General features: G+C 49.6%; 7 protein-coding genes across 7 annotated transcripts; 6 read left to right on the forward strand and 1 right to left on the reverse strand.

Moving 5' to 3' along the window:
* Positions 1-67: 67 nt before the first annotated feature.
* On the forward strand, positions 68-5857 carry FTJAE_9538 (t-complex 1 subunit beta; the record flags this gene model as incomplete). The annotated part of the gene is made up of 7 exons (XM_037356468.1): positions 68-70; positions 159-310; positions 365-1736; positions 1790-1845; positions 2383-4801; positions 4871-4964; positions 5013-5857. 7 exons carry the CDS (start codon positions 68-70, stop codon positions 5855-5857), a joined length of 4941 nt encoding a protein of 1646 aa, XP_037203375.1.
* Positions 5858-7623: 1766 nt separating this feature from the next.
* On the forward strand, positions 7624-9804 carry FTJAE_9539 (Rab6 GTPase activating GAP; the record flags this gene model as incomplete). Its single annotated transcript, XM_037356469.1, has 2 exons — positions 7624-9246; positions 9301-9804. The coding sequence occupies 2 exons, from the start codon at positions 7624-7626 to the stop codon at positions 9802-9804; spliced, it is 2127 nt and encodes a 708-aa protein (XP_037203376.1).
* Positions 9805-10893: 1089 nt separating this feature from the next.
* FTJAE_9540 (uncharacterized protein) lies at positions 10894-12003 on the forward strand (the record flags this gene model as incomplete). Its single annotated transcript, XM_037356471.1, has 1 exon — positions 10894-12003. One exon carries the CDS (start codon positions 10894-10896, stop codon positions 12001-12003), a length of 1110 nt encoding a protein of 369 aa, XP_037203377.1.
* Positions 12004-13138: 1135 nt separating this feature from the next.
* Positions 13139-15545, forward strand: FTJAE_9541 (uncharacterized protein; the record flags this gene model as incomplete). The annotated part of the gene is made up of 3 exons (XM_037356472.1): positions 13139-13477; positions 13536-13759; positions 13910-15545. The coding sequence occupies 3 exons, from the start codon at positions 13139-13141 to the stop codon at positions 15543-15545; spliced, it is 2199 nt and encodes a 732-aa protein (XP_037203378.1).
* Positions 15546-16422: 877 nt separating this feature from the next.
* FTJAE_9542 (uncharacterized protein) lies at positions 16423-17583 on the forward strand (the record flags this gene model as incomplete). The annotated part of the gene is made up of 3 exons (XM_037356473.1): positions 16423-16605; positions 16656-17281; positions 17334-17583. 3 exons carry the CDS (start codon positions 16423-16425, stop codon positions 17581-17583), a joined length of 1059 nt encoding a protein of 352 aa, XP_037203379.1.
* A 3502-nt stretch (positions 17584-21085) lies between these two features.
* On the forward strand, positions 21086-22566 carry FTJAE_9543 (oleate delta-12 desaturase; the record flags this gene model as incomplete). Its single annotated transcript, XM_037356474.1, has 2 exons — positions 21086-22106; positions 22154-22566. 2 exons carry the CDS (start codon positions 21086-21088, stop codon positions 22564-22566), a joined length of 1434 nt encoding a protein of 477 aa, XP_037203380.1.
* Positions 22567-24675: 2109 nt separating this feature from the next.
* Positions 24676-26705, reverse strand: FTJAE_9544 (uncharacterized protein; the record flags this gene model as incomplete). Its single annotated transcript, XM_037356475.1, has 3 exons — positions 24676-25871; positions 25921-26086; positions 26133-26705. The coding sequence occupies 3 exons, from the start codon at positions 26703-26705 to the stop codon at positions 24676-24678; spliced, it is 1935 nt and encodes a 644-aa protein (XP_037203381.1).
* Between the last annotated feature and the right edge of the window lie 469 nt (positions 26706-27174).

Genomic DNA, 27174 nt, shown 5'->3' on the forward strand with positions numbered 1-27174 from the left:
ACGACGACGATAACCTTTTACGTTTTTATAGGTTTCGCCGTGTACCAAGTCACATTGTTAGCCCATCATGGTATGTTTCTTCTTTTGGAGAGGATTGCTTGTTGAAGCACTTCATCTTCTCATATCGAGTATACCGTATGCTAACATGCCCCTCCTAGTCTTTCCAACCAACCCAAATTTTTGAGGAGGGCACTACGGAGGAGAAGGGTGAGAATGCTCGTCTCTCCGCCTTTGTCGGTGCCATCGCCGTCGGTGATCTCGTAAAGAGCACCCTTGGTCCTAAGGGTATGGACAAGATTCTCCAGTCAGCGTACGTTGCGCCCATCTTGCGGTATCGACAACCCCCCTTCTAACATGATGCTAGCTCCACCGCCGAAATCATGGTTACCAACGACGGTGCCACAATCCTCAAGTCGATCGCCCTCGACAACGCTGCCGCAAAGGTTCTGGTCAACATTTCGAAGGTCCAAGATGACGAAGTCGGTGACGGTACTACCTCCGTTGCTGTTCTCGCTGCCGAGCTGTTGAGAGAGGCGGAGAAGCTGGTCGACAAGAAGATCCACCCCCAGACTATCATCGAGGGCTACCGGATAGCCAGCCAGGCTGCGCTGAAGGCATTGGAAGGATCAGCCGTTGATCACAGCAAGAACCCCGAGGCCTTCCGACAAGATCTACTTGCCATTGCCCGAACAACACTCAGCTCCAAAGTCCTGGCCCAGGACCGCAAACAGTTCGCCGAATTGGCCGTTGATGCGGTCCTCCGACTCAAGTCGTCCGACCTCAACCACATCCAGATCATCAAGAAGGCCGGAGGCAAACTCAGTGACTCCTACCTCGACGAAGGTTTCATTCTTGATAAGAAGATCGGTGTCAACCAGCCCAAGCGACTAGAGAAGGCCAAGATTCTGGTAGCCAACACCTCCATGGACACCGACAAGGTCAAGATCTTTGGTGCTCGTGTTAAGGTTGGCTCAACAAGCAAGCTTGCTGAGCTTGAGAAGGCCGAGAAGGAGAAGATGAAGGCCAAGGTTGAGAAGATCAAGGCACACGGCATCAACTGCTTCATCAACCGACAGCTTATCTACAACTGGCCCGAGCAGCTGTTTACTGATGCTGGCATTATGTCAATTGAGCATGCTGACTTTGACGGTATTGAGCGTCTTGCCCTTGTCACAGGCGGTGAGATTGCCTCGACCTTTGACCATCCCGATCAAGTCAAGCTTGGTCACTGCGACGTTATTGAGGAGGTCATTATTGGAGAAGATACTCTCATCAAGTTCTCCGGTGTGGCTGGTGGTGAAGCTTGCACAATTGTCCTCCGAGGTGCCACAGAACAGCTCCTCGATGAGGCCGAGCGAAGTCTGCACGATGCCCTTGCTGTTCTGTCACAGACTGTCAAGGAACCCCGAACCACCCTTGGTGGTGGTTGTGCTGAGATGCTTATGGCCAAGGCGGTTGAGGGCGCTGCTACCCGAGTTGAGGGTAAGCGACAGCTGGCTGTCTCTAGCTTTGCCGTTGCTCTCCGACAACTTCCTACTATCCTTGCCGACAACGCTGGTCTCGACTCTGGTGACCTTGTCGCCCGATTACGCAAGGCTCTCTACGATGGTCTTACCACTTATGGCCTGGATCTGACGACCCCTGGTGGTGGTATTACTGATATGCGAGATCTCGGTGTTATCGAGAGTTACAAGTTGAAGAAGGCTGTGGTGTCTTCGGCCAGCGAAGCCGCAGAGGTAAGTACTTATCCCAAGACTTTTATAAACACATTTCTAACATTATCAACCAGCTTCTTCTTCGTGTGGACGATATCATCCGGGCAGCTCCTCGCCGACGAGAGCGTATGTAAAACTGGTTTAGGTAGCCGGCGAGGACGAGTCAATGTGCATAGACCATGATGATCTGTAATGATACCATAGATGCTGGGAAAATGGAAAAAAGGACCATCGTGAATGAGCCTTGCCTTATGACGAACACTTAGTTTCCCACAAATGCGTGCTTTTGAATGAGCAGTGTCGTGCCAGTGCCAGCAGCCTACAACTCCTTTTCGACAGTGCCTTGCAGTTGACGATGACAAACACTGGCGCGCATTATTGATCGCTCGCCTTTACCTATTGTTGTGTTTATTGAATGGCAATTTGTTTTGCATTCTACTGTTAATTCTTCTCCCACCTCTCCGTGCTCACGTTCTCGCATTCACTCTTTACGCTCGCATCATCACGCTCTTGCAAAAGATATCAACTTTAGCATCATCAGCATCACCTCAACAGTTATACAGTTATACAGCTATCTGCTACTTTGCTATTTTCTTCAGAAAGTCTTTCATATCAAAGCAACCCCAATAAGTCACTCGCACATTCATCATCATTTATTCTCCGGCAGGTGTCTTCGCTCTCTGAGTGATATCGCCAAACCAATGGAGCAATCGAAGATTGTCGACTTCTTTTCGTCTTCACCGTCCTCTCAACAACTCAAACAGCGCACCAAAAAGCGCAACAAATCATCACCAGCCAAAGGCGTGAAAGGTGGCAGCCAGTCCAGTTCCCCCAACTCAAGTCGCGCAGGGTCACAACAAACAATGGCCAAGCCAAGCCAGAAGCCCAAGAGGCAGAGATCGCAGGCATCAGCCTCACTGTCCCGCGCAGCATCTTTGCATCCCTCTATTCCCTCTACCCCAATCTCCAAAAACATGTCATCCCCCCAAATCATGAAGAAGCGACGTCTCCAGGGACGCAATGAACGTGTTCCCGAGACTCCCCCCCAAAAACGAGCCCCGACGAGTAGTCAAAGCCAACAAACTCCAAAACGAACAAGTCAACTAGTTCAAGCAAACTCACCGAATACACCATTTGATATTTCATCTGGAGAGAGCTCTGATTCAGACTGTGTGATCGAAAAGGTTCAGCCGTCACCAAAGCGCAAACTTGTCGCGCCTAGCCCACGAGCTCGACCTACCAAGAAGCTCAAGACTGATCAGCAAGAGACTATCAACCGAGGCTTTGCCTCTATCAAAGCATCTGTTCTTGCAAAAGGCACAACATTGGCAAGACAGAACAAGAGACCAGCTACTAGAGGGCCACAAGGTGCTTCTGTGCCTCCTCAAGCACCCTTACCCAACCTCACCTCGAGCGTTGCAGGCCCAAGTCGAAGCACATCTGTCCCTCCTGCTCATATCTCTCCCAAACCCAGTCAAAATGAGAATGTAACCCAAATTGAGAATGAGTCGGACCACGACAATGAGAAGGTTGAGCTTACTCCGAAAAAGCGCCAGCTTGAACAACAGAAAGCAAACGTTAAGCGACGACGAGTTGGCGACTCAATCGAGACCCCTGTGTCGATCGATGCAGACGATGAAGATCAACCCGACTCGGACATTGAGGTCGTCAGGGTCCTAGTGTCCCCAAGGCGCAAGGCTGCCAAAGGTCGCGCTACAGCTGACAAAGATATCAAGGCGGAGAACTCTGCTAAGCAGCCAAAGGTTGCCGCTCAGCGCAAGACCCAGTCTCCCTCTGTGACAAAGCGTCCTACACCTACTAAGCCAGCTGTTGCACGCGACACCACACCAATCAACACTTTGCACATCGATCTTACCCAGGAGCCCTCCGATAGTTCTGATTTCTCAGATGAAGAGACTACGATCCCCGCCAAGCCAGCTCTCCCAACACCAGTTGAGCATACCCTCGACGTTCAGAAGCCAGCCACTACGACTGAACACACCACCACCAGTAACACCGACAACCCTGTGGTTGCCCCTCAGGAGACCGTCCCTGTCCATGAACAGAGGGAGCCCTCGCCACACGTCACGGATCCTTTGTGGGATTGGGTTGGTCGCCAGATGACGAAGAAATATACCTCACTCTCCAGCAGTAATTGCCCATCTCCCGACCATGACGTGCCCTTCACCGCGCCTGAATACCAACACGATGATACCGCAGCGAAGAAGATCAAGATGGAAGCTCACGATAGTGACATGATATCCATCAAGAAAGAGAGCATTGAGCAATACAACTCCAGCGATGACGAAGGTAGCAGTGATGAAGAGTCTCACGATGGAGACATCCGTGCTATAAAGCAAGAGAGCAGCTCAATGTATGGTCAATCCTCAGACGACGAAGAAGACTTCGACGAAGAGGACATCAAGAACATCAAAAAGGAGAGCTACTCAAGTCCCATGAAGATTTCTGCTCTCAAGCAGTACGAGTCGCATCCCGCCAAAGACGGCGAAAAGGAATACGACGACGATGAGGAGGAATCCCAAGGCCTCCCTGACCTAAGTGACGATGAGGTGTCTCATGACGCCAACACCAACGAGGTGGAAGAGAATGAAAACGTTGGATCATCGCCACCTGTGTCATATCAGCTACCACAGGAAGACGTCTCCCCGAAAGCTGTCTCTACAACACTTGAGGAGAAGGCCACATTTGATTCGGCTGATAAGGATTTGAGCAACTCGTTTGGCAGTTCGAAGAAAAATCTCTCCACTCCGATCAAAACTGAGAAGGGTCTTTCACCATCGATCTATGAGCTTCAGCCAGTTTATAGTGGTGAGAAGCTTATGCAGAGCCACACTCCAGGTACACCATCGCCGTTCCGACCTCACCATCGGGATTCGCTTCTCGGTTTGAGGGGTATCCTTAAGGGCTCGGGTGGACGAGGTCGTGCGAGTGACAACGAGAGTGTGTACACTCCCTTCCCGGATATTTCTCCCCTTTCTGGAGACGAGTACGCCACTTCATCACCTACAGAACGAATACAGCAAAGCAAAGAGCAAGCCAAAGCTATCAGGCCTTCTGAGCGCAGAGTCTCATAGAACGGGACTGCCGCCAAGGTCAGCTCTTTCAAAAAGAAGCTTTACTCAACACCTCCTCAGCGGGCTATTGTGCCCAAGGCAATGACATTGCCGAAACTCCTGCCCAAGAACTGGACGCCTCCACTTCCAAAAGGAGCTCGATGGCTTCAACAAAGTAGGTCACATGATTTGCGTAAGGTGCACATACTGACATGAATCCCAGAAAAAGATTTCACGCCTTTACCATCTATCCCCGATGATACTGCTGCGAACGACGCAGCCTCAAGACAAGAAACACCCACAAAGGTTGTCGCAAGGCGACCTCCCCGCATTAACTACACGACAGGCTTAGCAGAGTCTGAAGATGAAGTTGAGAAGAAGCTCCAGGAGCAACAATTAGAGCCAGGAACAGACAAGCACTGGATCAAGCCTTCCGAGAAGGAAATCAAGCCCCCGATCATCCGCGATGGCGTTTCAGAACACGCCATCAAGCCCACAGTTGCTTTGTTCAAGAAGAAAATAGCCGCTAGGCAAGGCTTCAATCATGATACAAGCGACAAGTCCAATCAAAAGTACAACTGGGAAATCGACTGGACCACGCCGGCGTCCTTGAGTGAGCGCGAGTCACAAGCCGTAGCAGCGGAACTAGAACATAGGGGAATCAAGACCAGCAAGCAATACAGCAACTTTTGGTACAACCTTACAATGAAGTTTTCAAGACTTGCAGGCTCGCCTATTCCGCTTTTTACAGCAAAGAAAAAGGCACTCGACACATTTGTTGAGGAGGCCATGCAGAACCAGGAAATCAGACGGCGGAACAAAAACAAGGTCACCGTCGCGGAAAAGAAAGCGAAGCGCCGAGAGATGAAGAAGCAGAAGAAGCAGAAAACACAGCCCAAAGATGTGGATGCATTTCTCATTCCCGGAGATACAGACGCTGAGAGTGAATCCGAAGATTCCGATTCCGATCTCAACGGAGCCAATCTGATCGCCAAAATGCGGGCGGATGCTGAGGAACGGCAGAGGACATACGGAGGCGGAACAAGCTGTGGACGTCGAAGCAAGTAAGGAAGTTGAATGTCATGTGTGAGATCGGGCATTCGGGGATATGAATCGATGTACGGTCAAAATGTAATAATGCACACGTACAGATGAAGTCACATTTTTGGAGATAACGCAGGACAGGGGGGCAGGGATATGCAAGCCTCAAGACTGAACACAGTTGATTGACAAGGTCCCTCGATATGAGAGTTTATTAAAGAAGTCTGGAGAGGGGCTTCGAGGGGTTATTATAAATAAATCGCGAAATTGCTTGTTTTTTTTAACGTGTGAGGTTACATGTTGACATGGGAGCTGAAAATCTTGGAGTTGTGAGACATGATTGGTTGTGCTTGTTCATTAGCCGCGCATATGCGGCCGAGATTAATTGACAGGGGCCCGCTTCCATTTAGCACTGTAGACGCAGCTTCCATGAATATCGAGATGGTTGATGGTGTAAGAAAAGAGCATACATATAGCATGAATCGCTGAGATTTATGGGTTACACAGCGACCATTATTGATCTTAGTGCTACAATTGAAGATTCGGGCAATAATTGGTGATCATGATATTACACGTATCTGCAACGAAACAGGAGCTTGACTTCATCGCATGAACTCATTAATACAGAAATTGATTGTGTATTGAGTATTCCACTGCATTTCCTTCAAGTCCTGCATCAATTAGCGGTCTTACACAGTCTCGAAAAAAGATTCACGGTGCAAGCCCCTGGAGGTGGCTTGATCCGATAAGGCCATGTCCACACCCATGACTTAAACCCACACATTTGAGAAAAATAAGGCAAAGGTCACGAGCGTGCTATTTTAGTATGAATGGGTACAAGCATTCCATCGCTATCCCATCAAAAGTGTGGGTGGGATCATCTCCTTGGCTGCGCTGGCGTTCTCGTTTGGGGATCGTCATCCACTTCCCGGTTTATCTTGACTTGACTTTGCTTGTGCTTGTTCTTGTTCTTGAACTTCCTTGCCTTGCTGATGCTTGAATCTCACTCGTTTTCCGTCGTCTCCTTGTCATCTCTCTCCCCCATCCTTTCTTCCCTATTTCTTCTTGTCTCTACTCTCGGCACTGCATCATTTCTTCATTCTTCAATCGTCTTCTTGTCTCAAACCCTTCAACTTTAGACTAATCACCCCCTTTGTTTTGGAGGCCACTTCTTCTCAACTCCGCGCTTAATATTGGGTAATATCTCGTCATCCCGGCCGCGACCGCTTACCATTGTCCGGGGTTGCAAAATCTTGTTCCCGCCTTCGAGTTCGGTCGTTTCCCTATGAGACTTGGAGTCTCTCTTATCCATCCTCTTTAAGCTATTCAACCCTAGTCTCTCGTTGATCGATTGATACCATTATATCGCTCTTACCGGCACAACACAACAACTTTCGGCCTCGACCTCCTTTCACTTCGTTCCCTCGCTATCCCATATCCCTTTTCCATACCAGACTTGTTTAGTACGACTTCATTTTGGCCCTATTATTTGGTTCTCGCAAACCCCGGCATTTTTGAAACGGCTCCCTCCGACCCCGATATTCCAGTGCCCATAACAACGGTTACCGCCAAAACCGACAAAGCAAGCATCCTAGCACGGCGCCGCCGAACAAAACAGAAGCGCCGCCCAAGCCAAACAACGGCCACATCGCAAGCCACGATCTCGAACCAATTCACTCTTAATCGACGAACAAAAGACCCAGATCAGAAGAGATCTACTTGCTCGAGATCCTCCGGGCGAGTCGACAAGGTCCTCTCGTCCAGCCATTTACCGTTCCCCTGGAGATGCGACAATGATCCGTACTCTTGATATCGGCAGTGTTCTCCCCAGCCCCGACTCTCCGCCAGGGATGACGACCTCAAAGAGCTCCAAGACTTCCTCTTTCCAATCTTTCGACAGTGACGATGGCAGCGTCTTGGCCGACGTTGGCCATTTTGAAGAAATTGGCCTCGACGACGACACCGTGACCCTCAAGAGCCCCTCGAAGGTCGATGTTCGTCCCACTCTAGCCAAAGCCCCCTCGAGCCGAACCCTCGCAGCAGGCAAAACTGCCTCCAAAGCCCGACCGCCATTCCCAACTCTCGAGACCAACGTATACACCTCCAATCCCAGAAGTACCAATTTGAGCGCGTTGACCGAGCCTCTTTCTGCTACGCGACCAAAGACATTGACAAGCCCATCCTCTGCATCTCTTCCATTCCCTCGACGGCGCAGCCCAAGCCCTGCCTATTCGCTCAACCCGAGGGATCCGAGAGACCCAAGTTTCCCTCAAAAACCTCGTCGAGGCAGCTGGCAGGCCGGCCGCGATCGCAAGTCTTTCACCGACCTCGAGCGAGAATGTGATGAAGACGATGGCGATGATATCCCAGATGGCATGTTTCTGGACAATGTGCCGCTCTCGCCCCGGCCCATGCAAGAGCGTACGCCCAGTCGGCCATCCTCTGTTTCTCCGTCCCCCAACCGATCCAAAGAACGAGTGCGAAGTGTCGGTAATGGAACACCCGCAGTCGCGCAAGCTCAAGGCTCTCTTCGATCACCAACTTGGAAGACCGATGACAACCCTCGCAGCCCGGCCAAGCAACGGGCACACAGCTGGAATGCTGCGTTGGCGGAATTGAACGCCGAAGCCAAGACGTTGACGGAGAAGCTCGAGGAGCACGCCAATGAAATGGAGGAACAGCAAGCCAAACGTCCTGCGAATCAGCGCCCCAACACTTGGAACGCTAGTCGACGATCTGTCGACACCTTTGACAAGAAGCAGCGTGTCAAATCAACTCCCGAGCTACCCCCTCTTCGCAAGACGAATATCATGATCGATCCTCTTCCCGTTTCGAAAGAGAAAGAAGCTGTTCTCAGCCGGACACGACCTTCATGGCTACCACCCAAGGATCCCGCTGAGGAACGCCGACATCTGAAGGAATATCAGAAGATGATGGCAGCAAGTGCCAAGGCTGAGGAGCGACGCGAAGCCTCACGCAAGGCCAAGATCGAGGGACGAGACAGCACAGCTGACAACCTGATGCAAATTTGGGAGAGGGACGTGATCCCACGTTGGAGCGATGCTATTCGCGAGCGTAGGACAAGAGAACTATGGTGGAAGGGAATCGCACCTAGAAGCCGCGCCCAAATCTGGGGCCGAGCAATTGGTAATGAACTGGGACTGTCGGAAACTTCATTCAAAGCAGCACTGGCTAGAGCTCAAGAGATTGAGGCCAGAGTTAAGGACGATAAGGGCGATGCGGAGGATGCCAGGAGGGCGAGATGGTTCCAGGATATTCGAAGGGACGCTGCACAGAAGACGTGGGAGGATCTACGGATTTTTGACGTCGAGGGACCACTGCACCAAAGCCTTGTTGATGTGTTGAGTGCATATGCCATGTACAGAAGCGACATTGGTTATGTCCGTGGTTGTAACGTAAGTCCAACAGCCACACCTTGTGCCACCTCAGTTGCTAACCAAGTCCGTCAGACAATCGCAGCATTGCTGCTCCTCAACTTGCCCGATGCCGCGTCTGCATTCGTCGCACTCGCTAACGTTCTCAATCGCCCATTGCCTCTATCTTTTTACACTGGTGATCCGGGTGCACAAGCATCCGCATTCAACCTCATCATGCAGACACTTTCTCTCAAGTCTGCGCCTCTTCACGCGCACCTCACCAAGAAGATCCCTACTGCTGAATTGGAACGATGTTTTTCAGGAATTTTGACAGCCATTTTCACACAACACTTGGCGATAGATGAAGCAGCCCGTCTTTGGGACGTATACGTCTTTGAAGGAGACGCTCTCTTAATCCGAGCTGCTGTTGCACTTCTTCTCAGCAGAGAGATGACACTTCTCGGCGCTAAGACCGCCGACGAAGTCAAGACCATTCTTGATGGAAGAAACGCCAAGGTCTCTTCAGCCAGAGTCGCCGGAGAGGTGGGCGCCGAGGACAAATTTATGATGTCAGTCCGTGAGGCAGGAAAAGCTTAAGGCGTTTGATCGGGCCACCCGTTTGGAAAAGGCTCCTGGGGCTTGAGAATCAAGCTGTACATTTTGGATAGATGGATTGGTGGACATATCTGCTCCATTTCACGGCGTTTACTACATGGAATGTGGCGGGTATATTTGGTTGGACGTAGAAGGCATGCTTATGAAAGGTCTCTTGAGACTATAGAGCGGTTTTGTCTTCGTAATACACCGTCATCCACGGTTGGATGATGAGATTTGAATCAAACATATTTGATGATCATCTGTACTATCTTGTGTATCTTGTCCTTGATGTTGGAAACACACCACCCAAACCGGATGGAGTCATGAAAGTGTTGTTATGTTGTGAAGCGGTAGCAGCCGTGATCATTGGCCATGAATCCATAATCTGTTCGTGTATCAAACACACGTGATAGTAAGACCGAACCAAACAGAATTGTTTTGACACCAAGTTGCTCAGTCATATCACGGGTGTTCTGGCATGTTTGGCTCCATACTCATTGGCTCCATAGGGTTTTTGATGGATTTGTTTAGTAGGTACAGGGTAAGTCTGTTGACAGACGTTTCAGACTTGTACAGTAGTACAATTTGCAACGCAAATGATCTGGTCATTGGGCCAATGTGAGATAATATTATTATTACCAAGTTATTGTTTAAGTTAAATTGAAAGCTCTTTATGACCTTGGCTTTGTATCTATGACGAAGCGTTATCACTGTTTGTTTGAGCTTTGGGTAAGAATATTCTTCTTTAACATCCATCATAAGACAAGACAAAGAATAAATCTGCTCCACACCATCTGTGTGTATGCAAACCGTAAGTGAAATCAATTGACACGTAAGTTTACACGTTTTACCGACCACCGTTTTAATATATCTGCTTCGTCGAACGCCATTGACGATGACAGATGAACCGACGTGGTCGGTGAAACAAGCTATGCCACGTGATCACCGCCAACTTTTGACCCCTCACCACTTGTCGCGCGAACAACAAGAGCAGACAAAAACATCCAAACACCACCGTCCCAATCATTCTCTCCACCCACTTACACCGCAAGAACCCCTCTATGACAAACGGGCAACGCGACCCTCAGTATGCCGTCCGGATATAAGCATGGCGACACGCCAAAGAAGGCCATGGTTCGAGGCACCATCTCGTACCTGGAGTCTCAGGGCCTGCCTGTCAACAAGTCAGCCATCTTTCGGCACTTTGATCTGTCGCGATCTCAAGGTTATGCCGCGTTGAGCGTCCCCGCGTCTAAGCGCAATGATCCCGAATGGGAGGAAACGCGTGGGAGACCCCTCAAGATCTCTGAGGAAGACCAGCAGAAGATGGAGAAGATTCTCTGGAATGACGCCTATGTCAATGTTAACTTGAACTGGCATGGACTGGCCAAGGAAGCTGGGGTTGAGGTTGACGTGAACCCCAGGACGCTGCACAGAACGATGGGAACGTTGGGTTACCGACGATGTCTGGGATGTCCGAGGATCTGGGTGCATAAGAAGGCTCGTGAGAAGCGAATCGAATATGCGAGACGCATGCTTGAAGCGTACCCTAACCCACAGGACTGGAGAGCTATCAGGTTCAGTATTGAGCTCCACTTTGGGTTTGGCCTCGATGGAAAGATGCGTCTTATTCCCCGACCTGGTGAACGTTTCTGCGAAACATGCGCGACCACTCCCGAGGCCGAATGGCCACGCGACTTACGAAAAGCCCACGCTTGGGTAGCTGTAGGTCACGGTTTTAAGAGCGAGGCTGTCTTTTACGAAGATTCCACCAGCCCGAACTGCACTGGTGTCATGACCATGCAAGAGTACAAAGACCACATTCTCGAGAAGACGGTCAAGCCATGGCTCACAACTACTGGCCCCCAGAGCTTCATCCTCGAAGAAGACTGCGAGGCTTTCGCCCACGGCGCTGCAAGCAAGGTTAATCTGGTTCAGCAATGGAAGGATGAGCACGGTCTACGATACTACTACAACTGCGGTGATAGCCCCGACCTCAACCCGCTTGATAGCCTTTGGCCCAACCGCAAGCAGTGGAATCTGGATGCGCCCAAGGACTGGGAGGATGAGACTCTCCAGAAGATGGTCAAAGATGTGTGGGCTGGGTTCGACATGGAGAGAGTCAATATGTGGGTTGACTTCATGCCGCAGCGACTACAGCAGGTTATCGATTCGGAGGGCACGCTCGTACCTTGGTGATTGTTGTGAGTTTGGCGTTGTATTGTTTGTGATGCTGTTACGAATTAAAAGAAAATATGGAAGAGGTTGTCTCTGGTGTCGTGGTCGGTCCTTAGATGGTTCTTCGACTTGGTCAAGAGGATGACATTGATATGGAGTAGTTGTGGGATAGTTTTGACGGAGGATAAACGGAAAATAAGTGAAGCATGACCATCAGTTAGCAGTAGAATTTGACATAGATGAAGAAATAGTTCCTCGTGGTAGATACTTAGTTGTTGAGTTGATGTTCGATGAGGTTGAAGATGAGCTATATGAGAAACACGTTACACAGCCGTTGTATGTGTCACAGACCAAAGGCAAACTGTTCAACGCTATAGACGCCTTGCATCTTCTAGCATTGTATTGGCCCTATAGCTTGACTTCCATGCCAATATCAGGTTCAATCCAACCCCCCATTCAGATAACATCTTATGAGAAAGTGGTATAAAGTGCAAACCTCAGCTTAAGTTCTCCAGACCTCGGAGTAATATCGGAAGTCACTGTATATATAAGAGAACTACCGAAGTTGGGATCCTAAATACTCATACGAGTTCCTCAAGAATTCTCAAGTCTTGATACTCGAGGTGTACGTTCGTTGTCAAGCCCTAAACACATGCTCATGGTATGCTATTTCTCATAGGGTATATACCCCAAAACGCCTAAATTATCTCTTATTCACTGGATTGTTGCTCTGAATCAGGCCCGCTATCATCTCGGCCCTTGGCTGCAGCCTGCATGCCTGCGCCGCCAGTTGCCTCGCACCGTGAGCTCTGATATCCACAACCTCTTTTACTCCCCACTGCCACAAATATTTCAATTCTCTCTTCTTAACTCTCTCCTCACCAACCGAGATTTCTAACTTTTACTTTCACTTCTCTATTTCAACTCGTCTTCTGCTCGCAATTCCCTTTTTGCACATGCCTCAGCACCTTCCACCCCCTGCTCAGCTTCTTTCACTCCTTTCCAAAGAAGTACGGACTCTACATCTCTGGCTCAAACCTCCCGCCAAGTGAGCCCAGACTAAAATTCATGGATGGATGATGATCACCTTTCACCTGTCTTTACTTCTGAGACTCGAGTCGGAAAGCTAAAGAACAAACATTCTGAAACCGCAGTCATGATACCTTCGTTTGAATCAGTCAAACGCTGTGTCCGAGACCCCAGCTTCGACATAAAAGACGCGGGGACTGGTCATCACGATAACCGATTAACCAAGGATCCCCCGGGCCAGTTCCGGGAGCCCTCCCTGAGACGCGGGTATGGTATGGCTTACGAGACACCAAAAGCTTTCAAGTATGCGCCGAACAAAGGAGAAAGCAGAGATTCATACCATAGCTCTCGGACTATGGAGTCTCTTGTGGAAACAGAGCCACAGTCTTCAACTTCAGCTCCCCGAGGTCCCCTTCCCAACAGCCAGCCCTCTCTGCCAACCAAAAGCAATGACTGCAGCAACATCGTGAGTTCTGACATAGATAAGTCTATTCCTCCGAGAATGTACTAACAGCTCGTGATAGTATGATCTGAGTCGGTCTCAAGGTAGACGAGGTGACCTGCAGCCGGCTGGTTATCGCCCTATAGCTATGCGTCCTCCGGGTGTTTCTGAGCAGATGGCCGCCAACGAAGTGCAAGGCCAATCATTTGATGAGAAACATACTTTGAAGACCGTGATTTATCCAGGTTGCTATGAAAAGGCCAAACAGAAGGCACTCCTTAGAGTTTGCCTGGAGCACAAAGATTTGTATCTTCATTCCGATCGAGAGAGCCAACAGTTTTAGGAGACGGTTGGATCAAAAGTACAGGTTCTGTCCTCAGCCAGAGGGAAGTCATTGCTTCGAGACAAATGGCAAGTTCCCAAAAGATGTGTGGAAAGGTGGTGCGAACCACGCAGGTCCAAACTTGTGAAGGATGGACCTGAGGCATCAGGTTCCGAGCTCGAGGCACTGATCGATCAATGGAATAACTTATATGCTATAAAGTTTTGCTCTCAAAACAGAAATTTCTTGGAGGCAGTAGGATGGAAAAAAGCTGCTGAGCAAAGTCGAAACAGTTGCCCCTCAGATGCCGGTCAAAACCCACAGGCCAGCCATGAGAACGATTCCCAGAGCGAGAAAGCAACACAAGGATTGGACTTTGAAGGTTCTATTTGGCCTACTGTTAAAGATGAACTGATGAAGTTCGCAGAGGAGAGAATCCTTCGTTGGGCGCAAGAGAAACTCGAGGAAAGGCTGCAGGCCCTCGAGTCTCTCACCCGGCCGCCTCTTCTGAAGGCCAACAGCTCTCCAGAGTCGTACCGGGTGTATTTCAAGTATCTCATGAATCGTACAGAGGCTGCGGGAAAAAATTCCAAGGCGATTCGAAACACTGAGGCTGTCATGTCTATGGCACTGGATCTTCTACCAGGTCTAGAGGAGCGCTTGCGGGATCAGCTCGAAGATGTGATTGATAAGCAAGAAGATCGTCCTGGGGCTAGTGTTAAACACGATCAGACTATTGAAACTGATCATGGCGAGGCAAATGATGGGCCTGAGAGTGCTCATGAGAATTCTGAAGAGGCTGATCATGACATTGATTACAAAATTCAAGAAGCTCAAGAACAGAGTGTTCACGAGGATGGAGTCAAGACGAAACTCGAAGATGAGCCTGAAGAGGATGAAGATGGAGACGAAAGTATAGATGACATCGAAGAGTTTGACGAATTCTATGCCGACGAAAGCGACGACGATACCTATGAAGATCCTGACGAGCCCAATCGCCACTACAGAGGTTCCATCATAGATACAATCGAGCCTCGTACCCCAATCGTTACTCCGCGGATCATGAGACAGCTCCATCACTATGAACAGAGATACAGAGACACGGTCGTAACCGCAAAAAATGAGGAAGAGACAACGTCCGCTGTAGTTCATTCTGTGGATAAAGAAGAACCAGAAGTCACATCGCGGAAAAGAAAAGCACCAGATTCCGCCGAGCATTCTCTTGCTATCCGAAGCAAGTCGATGGAGCAGAGGTTCGCTACAATAAGCACTCCGATTCCCGTAGGAAGAAAAAGGCAACGAATCAGCGAACCCCAATGCAGTCCGGCATCGACAGCCTGTTCATCTGAGCTATTTCCATCTCTTGAGGATATTTTTAGCTCAAGTATTGGTCGCGCATCTTCCGCGACAACGCAACCGCCGCCTAACTCCTCGAGTCCTGCAGTTCGAGTAAGCAAGAAGAAGAGCGAGGGAAAAGACAGAAGCAGGGCCCAGAGTAAGGTTTCCCCCGAACTCGGGGATACTCCTAGGGATGCTGCCACTGCTCCCAAGCCTGAGGAGACGACAGGAGTATCACCTGGCCTCTTTTTGACCCCCGATGTGGCGCGACAAGTCAATACACCCTTTCAATTCAAGAAAAGTGTATCCCGCCATCCTTCCCCAGAGGAAAGGTTTAGAGAAGAGACTGCCGAGTTTCAGGCCATGACGCCTAGTGCTCGCGAAGCTATGCTCTACACAGCGCTTCGGGAGATGCGCCGACGACAAGGGTAGAAGCAACAAGTGACCAGAAGTCATACACAAAAGCATTACCAAGACCTCCAGATCCAACGTGGACGTGAAACTGTATATTTGGTTTTTAATCTCGATTGTATCCCTTCTTCACCCGCCACAACATCATTCGGACTTCACTTCCAATTTGGACGTGGAACAGGATCTCTGAGTTTTGATCTCAGTTGCATTTCGCCTTGCATTTGTTTCGATCAAGTTTACTTAAAACTTGTGGAGGGTTTGAAAACGACGCTTACAATTATTTTTTGGAAGTCAGCTGGAGAGGGAGCCTCAAGGTCAAGGAGCACAAGAGGATTGATTAGTAGCACTGAAGTTAGTAGTATATGTGCTTGGGAAGGACCGGTTGCTCATAGAGATAAGATGAAAAGGATACGATGCTGAGACAGCTAGAAGTCGCTATTGGTACAGATAAGTTGCGCTTTGCTATAATATTACAAGAGTTCTGTATATAAAGAGTTGCTGTAGGCAATACTTTACGGTTGAGTGCTTGCGAACGTGAACGGAGTCTTTACGTAAGGTTTCTATGAAATGAGGCAAACGAGATGATGGTATACATTACTTGACTAGATTGCCCTAAACCCATCTGAAGCATGAACTGTTGCGGCGGCTGAGCGAGTGCTGAATGTTTGGCACTGCAGCTAGGTAGTGGGCCAATCTCTGCAGAAAATATCTAGCCCTCACCCAAGTTACCTACCTACCTTGCCTACTCACCTTGCGCATATCACTTCTTGTAACGCATGTTATTCACTCGGCACCGAGAAGTCCCAAAGGAAAAGAACGCCCGGCGAGCAGCATCATCGACCTGAGTGAATCTCCCGTCAAAAACATGCATTCAGCCAACGCCTATAAGGACATAAGCATGGCCTCAGCAACCACAGGGACAGCATCAGAAGCCTCATCCAGCAAGGCCGGCGCGCAGAACCCTTTCTCACCCTTCTCCTTATCAATAGGTCCTAGACCAAGAGGGCAACGACAGCCACAGCTACCAATCTTCTCCAGTGACGACTTCCCTCAAGCAGAGGCGAGATCACGTCCTAGCAATGTACGGCTTGTATCCTTCTGCTTAAAATATCCCTTTACTGACTTCGTTAGAATGTGAACAACGGGAACACCACTCCTCAAACCCCACAGGACATCCGAAAAAGGTCGTTTACGACAAACGAAAAGTGTCACGCCATACAAATGTGCCTGTCCCTAACAGAGGAGTACCTCGCCATGCCTTTGGCCCTCCACCACGACCAAGGGCCCTTCTGGACCAAGGTTCTGAATCAGAAACTTGATCGTGGCTTGGCTGCGAAGATGAAAACATGGAAAGTCTTGAAGGAATCTGTAGAGTATTGGTGCCTCTTTCGACGCACACTACTCCGAGAAGGCCGCTTGCCGGCGGTATCGCAAAGTCAACCAGAGTTAGATACTCTGATTGACTCTTGGAACAAGGTCTTCGCAAAACGCTTTTGTCGTATGTACAGAGGCTACTTTGAGAGCGCCACGGTGTCACAGCTCCCTATCCGTTCTGCTGTTCCCTCGCCAATGGCCAGCAGCGATCAAAACGCATTGTCAGAACCGAACGAGATTGTGTCAGGAAGGAAAAGAAAGAGTGTTGAGCCTGTCCCTAGGATCACACCTACGCATGATTCCCCTCATCTCGGCCGGGACACACCCAACAGGGGCGTATCCGACAATCAGACAAAACGGCAAAGGCAACGGTCACCTTCAAGGTATGGATATACTGGGAAGTGAGGCGAACGTGGCATACTAACAGCTTAACAGAGGACCGGAATCACTGCAAGGACGACAGAACAGGCCGGATATGCAATACCCAGACACATGGGTTGCTAACCGCGAACCCCAGCGCCGTTGCGAACCCAGGGGGTTTCGAGAAAACACAGTTGAATTCGATAACTTGTCCACACGCCGCCAAAACCATCTCATTAGGACACAGAATCGTACTCTGCTCGAGAGACTTGAGGAGTTGGGACCTCGATGCGAGGAGGGGCCAAGAATCAACCGTTGGTCTTGACTGGGTGGCTCAGAGGCAATTGGCATTTTGGAAGAACAACCAATGGGTAATGGGTGAACTTTTTGGACCCTTGGTGGCTTTGTACAGTACATCAGGAGACTTGGGAGGATGCGAAGATACCTAAGCTTGCTAAAGAGCCCTAAGCTTTAGGCAAGAGCTGCCTAAATCTTTTCATAACTAAGGCAAGAGGTCCTAAACATTTTGATAACTTAGGCTAGAGGTCCTAAGTTTTCTTCTCCCCTGAGGTACCTTAGGTGATAGGAACAGCTGGGAAGCTTCTCAACAAAGACAGATTGCGAAGAACTGATGATACCAATGGTTGAAGCGAAAAAAGGAAACCGATATAAATTCGTGATATCGAACCATCATGATCTGACTTGGGAGGATGCTCTCGGGGAGGATGTCGATAACGACCAGACAGTTATTCTGTTCCATGCTGTAAGGAAAGTTTTTGTGCTCCTTCTCTCACTTGAGAGTGAACTGTCTCAAATAGTTTACATCATGCAATAGGCCTTGCATTGAAGTACGACTTGTATAATGGTCATAGCAGCCATTCAAAGTGATGTTTGCTTAGCATGTTGCTTGGGCTCTGAGTATCAAGGTGGGGTTGGCAGAGCCGCCGCAAAAACGGGAAACAAGCGAGCGACACGTGGGGCTTTTGGACCCTGGGAACAAGGGGCAAGCACCTAAAATTGTTCCATTCTTCTTTGAATCGTTACATACGCTGCACCATAAAGTTCAAACTTGTCAGGAAAAGGAAATGGGTCAACCATCAATGCTCTCTCTTGCCATCTTGACATCCTTTCAAACATGATCAAGCACGCCAAACAAGCAATCAACTGGCCATTTACCTCCCCCTGTTTGCGCCACAGCCATCCAGTCGTTGCTGTATCGGGATCCCCCCACTGGCTCCACTCTCTGAACCCTGGACTGTGATGCCAAGACCAGGGGTCCCGCCCATGGAACTCAACAAAATTCCCAACAGAACGGAAGACGAGAAAAAAAATTCGAGCATTTCCCAGATTCTACCAATTGACATGGTTTCCTGCTTTTGCTCCTTACCAGAATGGATCAGAACATCCGGTTTCTCCACCAAAAGGAAAACAGACAAATGCTCCGGATAATTCAGTCAAGTTTCACGGCGAGAAAAAAGCTTGAATTCGAGTGACCCCTGAATGGCCATTGCTCTAACATGTCAAGCGAACATCAGGTTAGCCGGTCGACTCCCGGTAATGCACTCTCTTGCTGTGCCGCACTTCAATATTCCCCACGTTTGTGCAAAAGACATGACATCTTGGCCTACGACATGCAAATGAAGCTGTACAGAAACCAGACCAGACACAATTTCCTGACCCCAATTGACATTCACAAGTACACTGTACCTTGATACCCAAGGGACGGATAGCCGTTCCGTGCAACTAAGGTTATCTTAGCACGAGCTGACCTCTCACCTCGGTTGGTCCTCCAAACGACGACATTTTCACATGTCGATAGTCGTGAACTCTTTAGCCATCTATGCGATAATTCGTTATTCGTATCAAGAGGCCGCCAACCATGATTGCAACGATCTCGATACCTTCAAGAGGCGATTTTATCTCGCCCAAGTTCTCTATCGCTGCTATCAAAAGCTCCACAGACAACCGGGGTCCGGCTTGACCAGATTTATCTCCCTTGCCTGCTGTCTGAGCTTTTCCCTCCCGCCTTTTGTAACCAATCGACTCGTATCTAATTCACATCGTCAACAAAATCAGCGACAGCCACGATCGGGGACCTCGTCTCTTGGCCTGGGCCGCTAAGCGTGCCCCCCTTCGAACGTGGTCGACGTCGACGTTGTCCCCTCCCGGTTCCCCCCGTTCACCCAAAAGGGACTGATTCACATGTCGATGATCTCCAGCCCTAAGCCAGCTTGGAGCCACTTTGACCCGCATAAGCTTGCAGCCGATTCGAGAGGGGCGAACAATTCGAAGTGTGTGAAAGGGCCTGATCGTGAGGCTCGTCTAGGTCACACGCTTTATTTGAACACCGTCAGTCGCTAATGAAGGGCCAAATGCGTGATAAGACATTGCCAGCGCTCAAATGGATGACGGGCTCTGTGTATCAGATACAAAGATCTAAGCCACCCTTCGTGTATCAGTCGGACATGTCCCGTTAGCGGAGGCAGATCCATTCTTCAGGCGGTGTGAAGATCTAGACTAAGAGGCTGAAGAGACAGCGGCAATGATAGGCAGGCATTAAGCACTGTAGCTAGCATCTTGCATATCCATCGATGGCAAAATCTCAAAGCTTTTTTTGGAGGCGACAGTCCAGAGTCATGCCACTGCGGTTATCCAAGTCCACAGCTCCGCCGGCCGAAGTTGGGGAGCGGGGCCGGGTCTCGGCAGCTTACTGTATCAGTGTATCTTTTACGGATAGATATCGGCGAGTAGAAATCAACGACAGCAGAGAGAAGAGGAACATCGCAGGCTGTATTGGGAACGGCAATTTATCCGATAACAATCCTCCAGAAGCTTAATTGTGATAGTGACAATACTAACCGCGGGCTCAGCCAGCCCCCTCCGCAGAGAATACCAAGCCTTCTGCAAGCCTCGTCAACTTGCAGGTTGAAAGACGAGATACCACAGGCTGGTGAATTGTTCAGCTGCTGTACGACCGAGACATAAGACACACATCAGACGGCCACCCCGTCACTGTCTGGCCGGGAGCTATTGCCACATTTCAGGGGTGGGTTAGAAGCACGTCCCGTTTTCTAGCGTATTTTTCTGGGGTAGGGATTTTTTTGGTCGCGACTCAAGTCCAGGTCAAGATGCTTCCCTTGAAGCGGCGATTTCATGGAGCAATTGTATCGTAGTGGAAGTTTGTATGAATATGAAAATCCAAATGTGAATAGACACGCGGTAAGCAATTTACTATTACTGTGAAAACTTAGAGTTTAATTAAAGTAATTCAGGGTAAATTTTCTGTGGCAGCATGTTACTTGTCCCCCTCAAAGATTGTCGATCTTTTTGCCAAAGACAGGGAAAAGCGGTAAACTGTATCGGACTGCATAGCAAAAAGGAGTGGATGGACCTGTCAGTTTCATTTCCATTATCGTTCCACCTGGTGCTTGTATTGCCCGCTTTCGCCGCATTTTCTGCTTTGTGTTGCCGCTGCGCTGAAAGGCCAGAGGGTTTTGTTTTGGGTTGCTTGTCCGTTGTCCCGCCCGCGGCAGCTAAAAGGTACAGTACAGTGAGCCCGTACAGTAAGGTACCTGCCCTTTTCCCAGGCTCCACGCCCCAACAAAACGCTTGCCGAGCAAGCATCCACGCATTAAGGTAAAGGTACCTTTACCTTTACAGTTGAAAGGGACACACTTTAAAACTTCAGCCCCCCTTGATCGTCTCGTACTTCTTTTTTCCTTTCCACCTCCCTTTCTCTTTTTCTTCGACAGTTCTTCTTCGGCATCTTCGACTTCTTGACTCTTTTGTCTATTGTCGGCCGTGAACCCCCCCCTCTCTTCTTCACAATGGCGTCCACTTCGGCTCTGCCCAAGCAGAACCCTGCGCTTAGACGCACCGTCACCTCAACTACTGTGACGGATTCTGAGTCTGCCGCCGTCTCTCCTTCAGACTCTCCCCGCCACTCGGCCTCTTCCACATCGCTCTCGTCCATGTCCGAGGTCGATATCGCCAAGCCCAAGTCCGAGTATGGTGTCATGCTCGACACCTACGGCAACGAGTTCGAGGTCCCCGACTTTACCATCAAGGACATCTACAATGCTATCCCCAAGCACTGCTTCAAGCGCTCCGCTCTCAAGGGATACGCTTATATCCTCCGCGACATTGTCCTCTTGACCACCACTTTCAGCATCTGGTACAACTTCGTGACCCCTGAATACATCCCCTCCACCCCCGCCCGCGCTGGTCTGTGGGCCGTATACACCGTTCTTCAGGGCCTTTTCGGTACCGGTCTCTGGGTCATTGCCCATGAGTGCGGTCACGGTGCTTTCTCCGATTCTCGCATCATCAACGACATTACTGGCTGGGTTCTTCACTCTTCCCTCCTTGTCCCCTACTTCAGCTGGCAAATCTCCCACCGAAAGCACCACAAGGCCACTGGCAACATGGAGCGTGACATGGTCTTCGTTCCCCGAACCCGCGAGCAGCAGGCTACTCGTCTCGGAAAGATGGCCCACGAGCTCGCTCATCTCACTGAGGAGACCCCCGCTTTCACTCTCCTTATGCTTGTCCTCCAGCAGCTCGTTGGCTGGCCCAACTACCTCCTCACCAACGTTACCGGCCATAACTACCACGAGCGCCAGCGTGAGGGTCGCGGCAAGGGCAAGCATAACGGCCTCGGCGGTGGTGTCAACCACTTCGACCCCCGCAGCCCTCTGTACGAGAACAGTGACGCTAAGCTCATCGTCCTCAGCGATATTGGTATCGGTCTGATGGCCACTGCTCTGTACTTCCTCGTCCAGAAGTTCGGTTTCTACAACATGGCCATCTGGTACTTTGTTCCCTACCTCTGGGTTAACCACTGGCTCGGTAAGCTTTCTCCATCATGCAATTGCGATTTATACTGACCTTCTTAGTTGCCATCACCTTCCTCCAGCACACCGACCCTACCCTCCCCCACTACACCAACGATGAATGGAACTTTGTCCGTGGTGCCGCTGCTACCATTGATCGTGAGATGGGCTTCATCGGCCGCCACCTTCTCCACGGCATCATCGAGACCCATGTCCTCCACCACTACGTCAGCAGCATCCCCTTTTACAACGCGGACGAGGCCACCGAGGCTATCAAGCCCATCATGGGTAAGCACTACCGCGCTGATGTCCAGGATGGTCCTCGTGGCTTCATCCGCGCCATGTACCGAAGCGCCCGTATGTGCCAGTGGGTTGAGCCCAGCGCTGGTGCCGAGGGTGCTGGTAAGGGTGTTCTGTTCTTCCGCAACCGCAACAACGTGGGCACTCCCCCCGCTGTTATCAAGCCCGTTGCTTAAGTAGCATTACGGCGTCGGATCGGTTATGGAATCTAAAATTGTTTCTGTCTGTCAGCGTTGATTGTTCCAAGTTGGTTTCTGGTTTAGAGAGCTAGACATGCTCGTTCATGAGAGTTCTCGCTGTGGCAATGGCTGAGATGAGGTGGAGGTTGAAAATAAATCTGCATACGTTCAAAGATTGATGAGCAATATGATAGAGAAAGATAGACGAAGCTCAATGAAAAAGAACAAACCATACTGATTTCCTTGGACGTTTATGTATTCATTCTCTTGACTTGATTTGTTTTAAAACGATTGTGTTTGGTCGACGTTGACTTTGACCACGGGACCTTCGGATCGAGCAAGTAACCTGATATGACCAGAATGCGGGGAAACGTCACCACACGTGCCTATTGACCAGACTTGATGTCGGCATTTGTTAAGATTTTCGTAATTCTGTATTCAACAGATCGTAATTATTCGAATTGGTTCTATGCCTAGGTTCGGAAGGTTTGCCAGGATGTGCAGATAATTCTCCGAGTTGTGGTGGCTTGGGAGGTGTCACTGATGGCGTCTCGAGTTCACTTGCAGCTGCAGTGGCACTTGCCATGAAGGCGACTGTATTTGAGATTCCTTCCATTATGAAGAATGTCTCTTAGTCGACAAAACCAGATTAGTTTCTCTCTCGAGTGTTCTCTTCAATACCAGCACAGAAGTTCACGGATGTGAATTGATAACGCAAACACTGTCCTAGTCTTCACCGGATCCACCCAATTTGACGGCGAAGACGTGAAACCATTGCGCTGTTACACAGCGTTCATTATTCCCGTCCTCATTGACAGTTCACGCCAGACTGGCTCCGTCTACAATGATGGTACACTGTGAACGTCTACGAGACCCGATGTCCCTACTCGCGATTGTCTATAGCCTTCCTCACATCCCAGAGCTGGAATCGGCAAGACAGAGAGTGAGTGAAGCTGGAGGAAGACTGTATAGATCCCAAATTGAACGCTGACTAACATCAAAGCATCCGGTGTGGTGTATCGGTTATCATTCCGCGTTTTCAATTGTTCTGCAATTAAAAGTGCCGCGGCGAGCGGGGTTCGACTCCCCGCACCGGAGATATCATTTTGTTCTCTTCGTGAATCTTTTATCATTTTTTTCTGATTTACAAGCTCATATCGTTGGATTCGTGGTGTTGAGGCCGTCGTGTGAGGTCGGACATGCACATTTTGGGTGAGTTCTCCTTCCTCGAACGTCGACACGGAATGTGGGGTACATCTAAATGCGACGCTTTGATTGGCCAGATCTCGATTCCCGCGGGACCAGCCGCGTGGGAGATCTAGTAGGGCTGGCAACACGGTGAGGCAGGAGACAAGACAACATGGGACGTCTATTGTGAATGACAGAGAAGATTTAGGTAAACTTAGGATAAACTTAGGCAAACTTAGGGTAGATCTATAAATTTAGGATAAGCTTAGGTAAACTTAGGATAGGGACGACTGTTCAAAGTGTGGCATCGTGTGATCAGTTCCTTTGCATTGGCAGCTTTTACCTGGAGCTTTGCATATTGCTTGCTTTGCTATGGTCGCTAAATTCCATTCTGCCTGCTGATAGCTCGGTCTAAACTTTACGTCTTGAATGTCCCTCTGCCCTGAATAAACATTATATTAATACGAAAGCTACCATATCGTCTGAAGCAGACAACCAGTCTTTACCCAAGCAACCGATTTTTCACTATTTGACTCTGCGATACAACGACTTAATAAGACTGTCATGCCGCTCCAGCCATAAGCCGAGGAAGAAAGGATTCTGACTGTTGGAGATAGCATAATTGGACAGAGTGCTGAAGACCTGCCTATAGACTCAAAAAAACCAGCGAGAGTACATCGTGTGATCTTTGCACAATAGACGACAGACAAAAGAAGACCGACAAGAAAACAACAAGTGAATATGTGATCGCCGTGTAACGATCAATGGGAATACCGACAATAGTCGAAATAAACAATGTGGGAGAACATTGCTGCGTGGTATGCTGGGACTGTGCGAGAGATAGGAGAAACGAAATCGCTCTGGGAAAACGGCATGCTTGCTAGCATTTAAGCAAGACCATACCATAATTTTAGAGGCTTAATATCGTCCCGTACCCTCATGATTGCCAAACGTATGATGCTCGTTCTCATTTCCCTGCGGAGCGTTGTGGGCTGAATGGCCACCCTCGTCGGCGAGCTGAAGCTCCAGATACTCCTCGACATCTGTTGTGCGTTCCTCAATTGATGTTGCACGTTGCACAAGATTGTTTATATCCTTCCGGTGTTCAGTTATGACTGGCAGCAGCCGCCCCTGGATTGCTGCTCCCTCCCTCTGGGATGTCTCTAGCTGCAGCCGACTTGTGTCCACGATGCTGTTGAGGATCTGTTTCATGTCTCTGAGATCCTGGGCCGCCGAAACTGCCTGTTCGATGTGCTCTGTTACTCCTACGGCGTTGGCCTTGTGCTTTGCGAGAGCGTCCACACACTGAGTGATAGAATTGCTTAGCGGCTGGATCAGATCTAATACTGCCTCGAAAACGATACCTGTAACCTCTCGTTTTATCTCGTATGCAATTTGTTTGCGGGTCTTCTCTTGGTCAGAATAATACTGTGTTCTGAATTGTCGGAACCAAGATGGCTCATTCGGGTCGTCAAGAGGGAGTTGTTGAAGACCAGATGGCTGTTGAGTGGAGACGTTCCCTGGACTTTCGAGAGTCTCACTGTGGGTGAGAGGAAGATGAAGCGATTCTCCAGTTCGCGGCTGTTCTTTTGCATGAGAACTCGATGAGAACACGAAAGAGTCAAAGGAACCCTGGGGAGCCATAGTGGAAGTGTTGTCTCTGCACTCGAGTGACCGCGGCAGACGCTGTGTTGAAGCGCCAGAGTCTCCAGAACGGTGGTCTACCAGCTCAAACTTGGCTCTCACATGGTCGCTTTGAGTTGAGTGCCCTCGATACAAGATACGATCTCTAGGGTCTACATCGACCTTCTCATAAGAAATAACAGGAGCACTCGGGCGTGAGCTTCGTTCTTGACTTCTAGCCCACTGGCGAGGAGCTGTAGATGATAGAAAGTCATTTTGATCATCAGAGCTTTGCGTGAAAGAAACCACTGTCGGATTAGGCGATAAATAGGCCTGACCACCAGCCGAAGCCCCGAGGTTGAGTGCGGGCTGGCTTTGATGCGTACCACGCACAGGTAATCTAAGCTCCTGGAGCTTAGCTTTCCACTGCAGAGGACGAGAGTGAGCCTGGATATCGGCTGTGTGTGCCGTTGATTGATCGGAGGACTCGGCTGTTCATATATTAGAGGTTATTTCTTGCTTCGGATCGTGTTGACTCACGTAGATTGGCTTCCTCAGTTGATGATGGAGTTCTGAGGGAGTCTGTCTTCTGCAGCTTTGTACGGAGATTTACAGAAGCATTAGAAGTTCCACGCTTTCGTGATAGTTCTCGGCCGGGCTCAGGAACGTTCACCGCCTTGAATCTACTTCGGGTTATCGCCTTGTCCTGTGATTGGCAGAGAAGTTTCGGAGTGGGCTTCCAAGAACCTCACATTTGTTTCGTCTTGATCACTGTTGTCGTGGTGGTCGTCTTTATAAGTCCCGTCGCCGTGGGTTTTGTCATAATCGCTCTCGTTGTCACAGATCTCCATAACCTCAGCCGACAGAAGAGACTTGGGTTCCTGAGACTTCCCAAATGTCCCAAGGTCCTCCTCTGAGGAAGACACACTTTCCCATCTAGTTCCTGGGGCGTTTGATGGCTTCTTGGACACAGGGCTTGCCCAAGACTGGGGGTCGAAGTTTTCGTATTTATGTCGAAGCCATTCTCTGGGCGTTGAGAGTTTGTCCTCGTCGTAAGTGACTCGGAGAACTACCCATCTGGCGAAGGTCGGGTGGTCAGCTTTCCAGAGGCGATGGCAGCTTGGGTGAATCTGGTTCGACTTTGTGACTTTGGTGTATCCTTTGAGGATGTGATCAACGAGCTCTCGCTTGGTTTCCTCGTCCCACGTGTCCGAGTGTTCATCCCAAACACTCTTGAGTTCCGACAAGATCTGCTTGTCTAGTTCGCTTGATGGTAGGCGGCTATCGCTAAGCGATGGAAACTCAGTCAGCTGAGTAGTTGCCATAGTGGTATATGGGTAGGTGCCAAGTCTAGCTACCTAGGATAAAGGGCTTATCGAACGAGGGAGAGAAGGTAATGGCAATGGTTTTGAGGACAAGATTGCGAAAAAAGAATAATGTAGGGATGGTGGAAAAGAGCGTGGGAAGGTTGCTAGTTGGTTGTTGGCTTGCCACTCTTATTCACTGGCATCATTGGTAGGTAGTGATTCACACGGCACTGGCAGTGACACTTGCACTGATATTGACAGTGATTAACAGTTCCGAAGATTGCTAGAACTGGTACCTCAGGGAAAAATTCCAAGGAATTCTTTTGACATATAAAACGACCGAGTCCGAGCATTAACCTGCCAACTTCAAAGCCTCCAACCGAACAACCAAGCAGTGTTATCCTTTTCTCCATAACAGCACTCTCCCAAAGTCCCCCGATACCATCCCACCAACACACTCCTCGTAGAGAGCCACATTCCCGAAGTC

The sequence above is a fragment of the Fusarium tjaetaba genome (genome assembly GCF_013396195.1).
Source record: "Fusarium tjaetaba strain NRRL 66243 chromosome Unknown NRRL66243_c0000217, whole genome shotgun sequence".
NCBI classification, from domain to species: Eukaryota; Fungi; Ascomycota; class Sordariomycetes; order Hypocreales; family Nectriaceae; genus Fusarium; species Fusarium tjaetaba.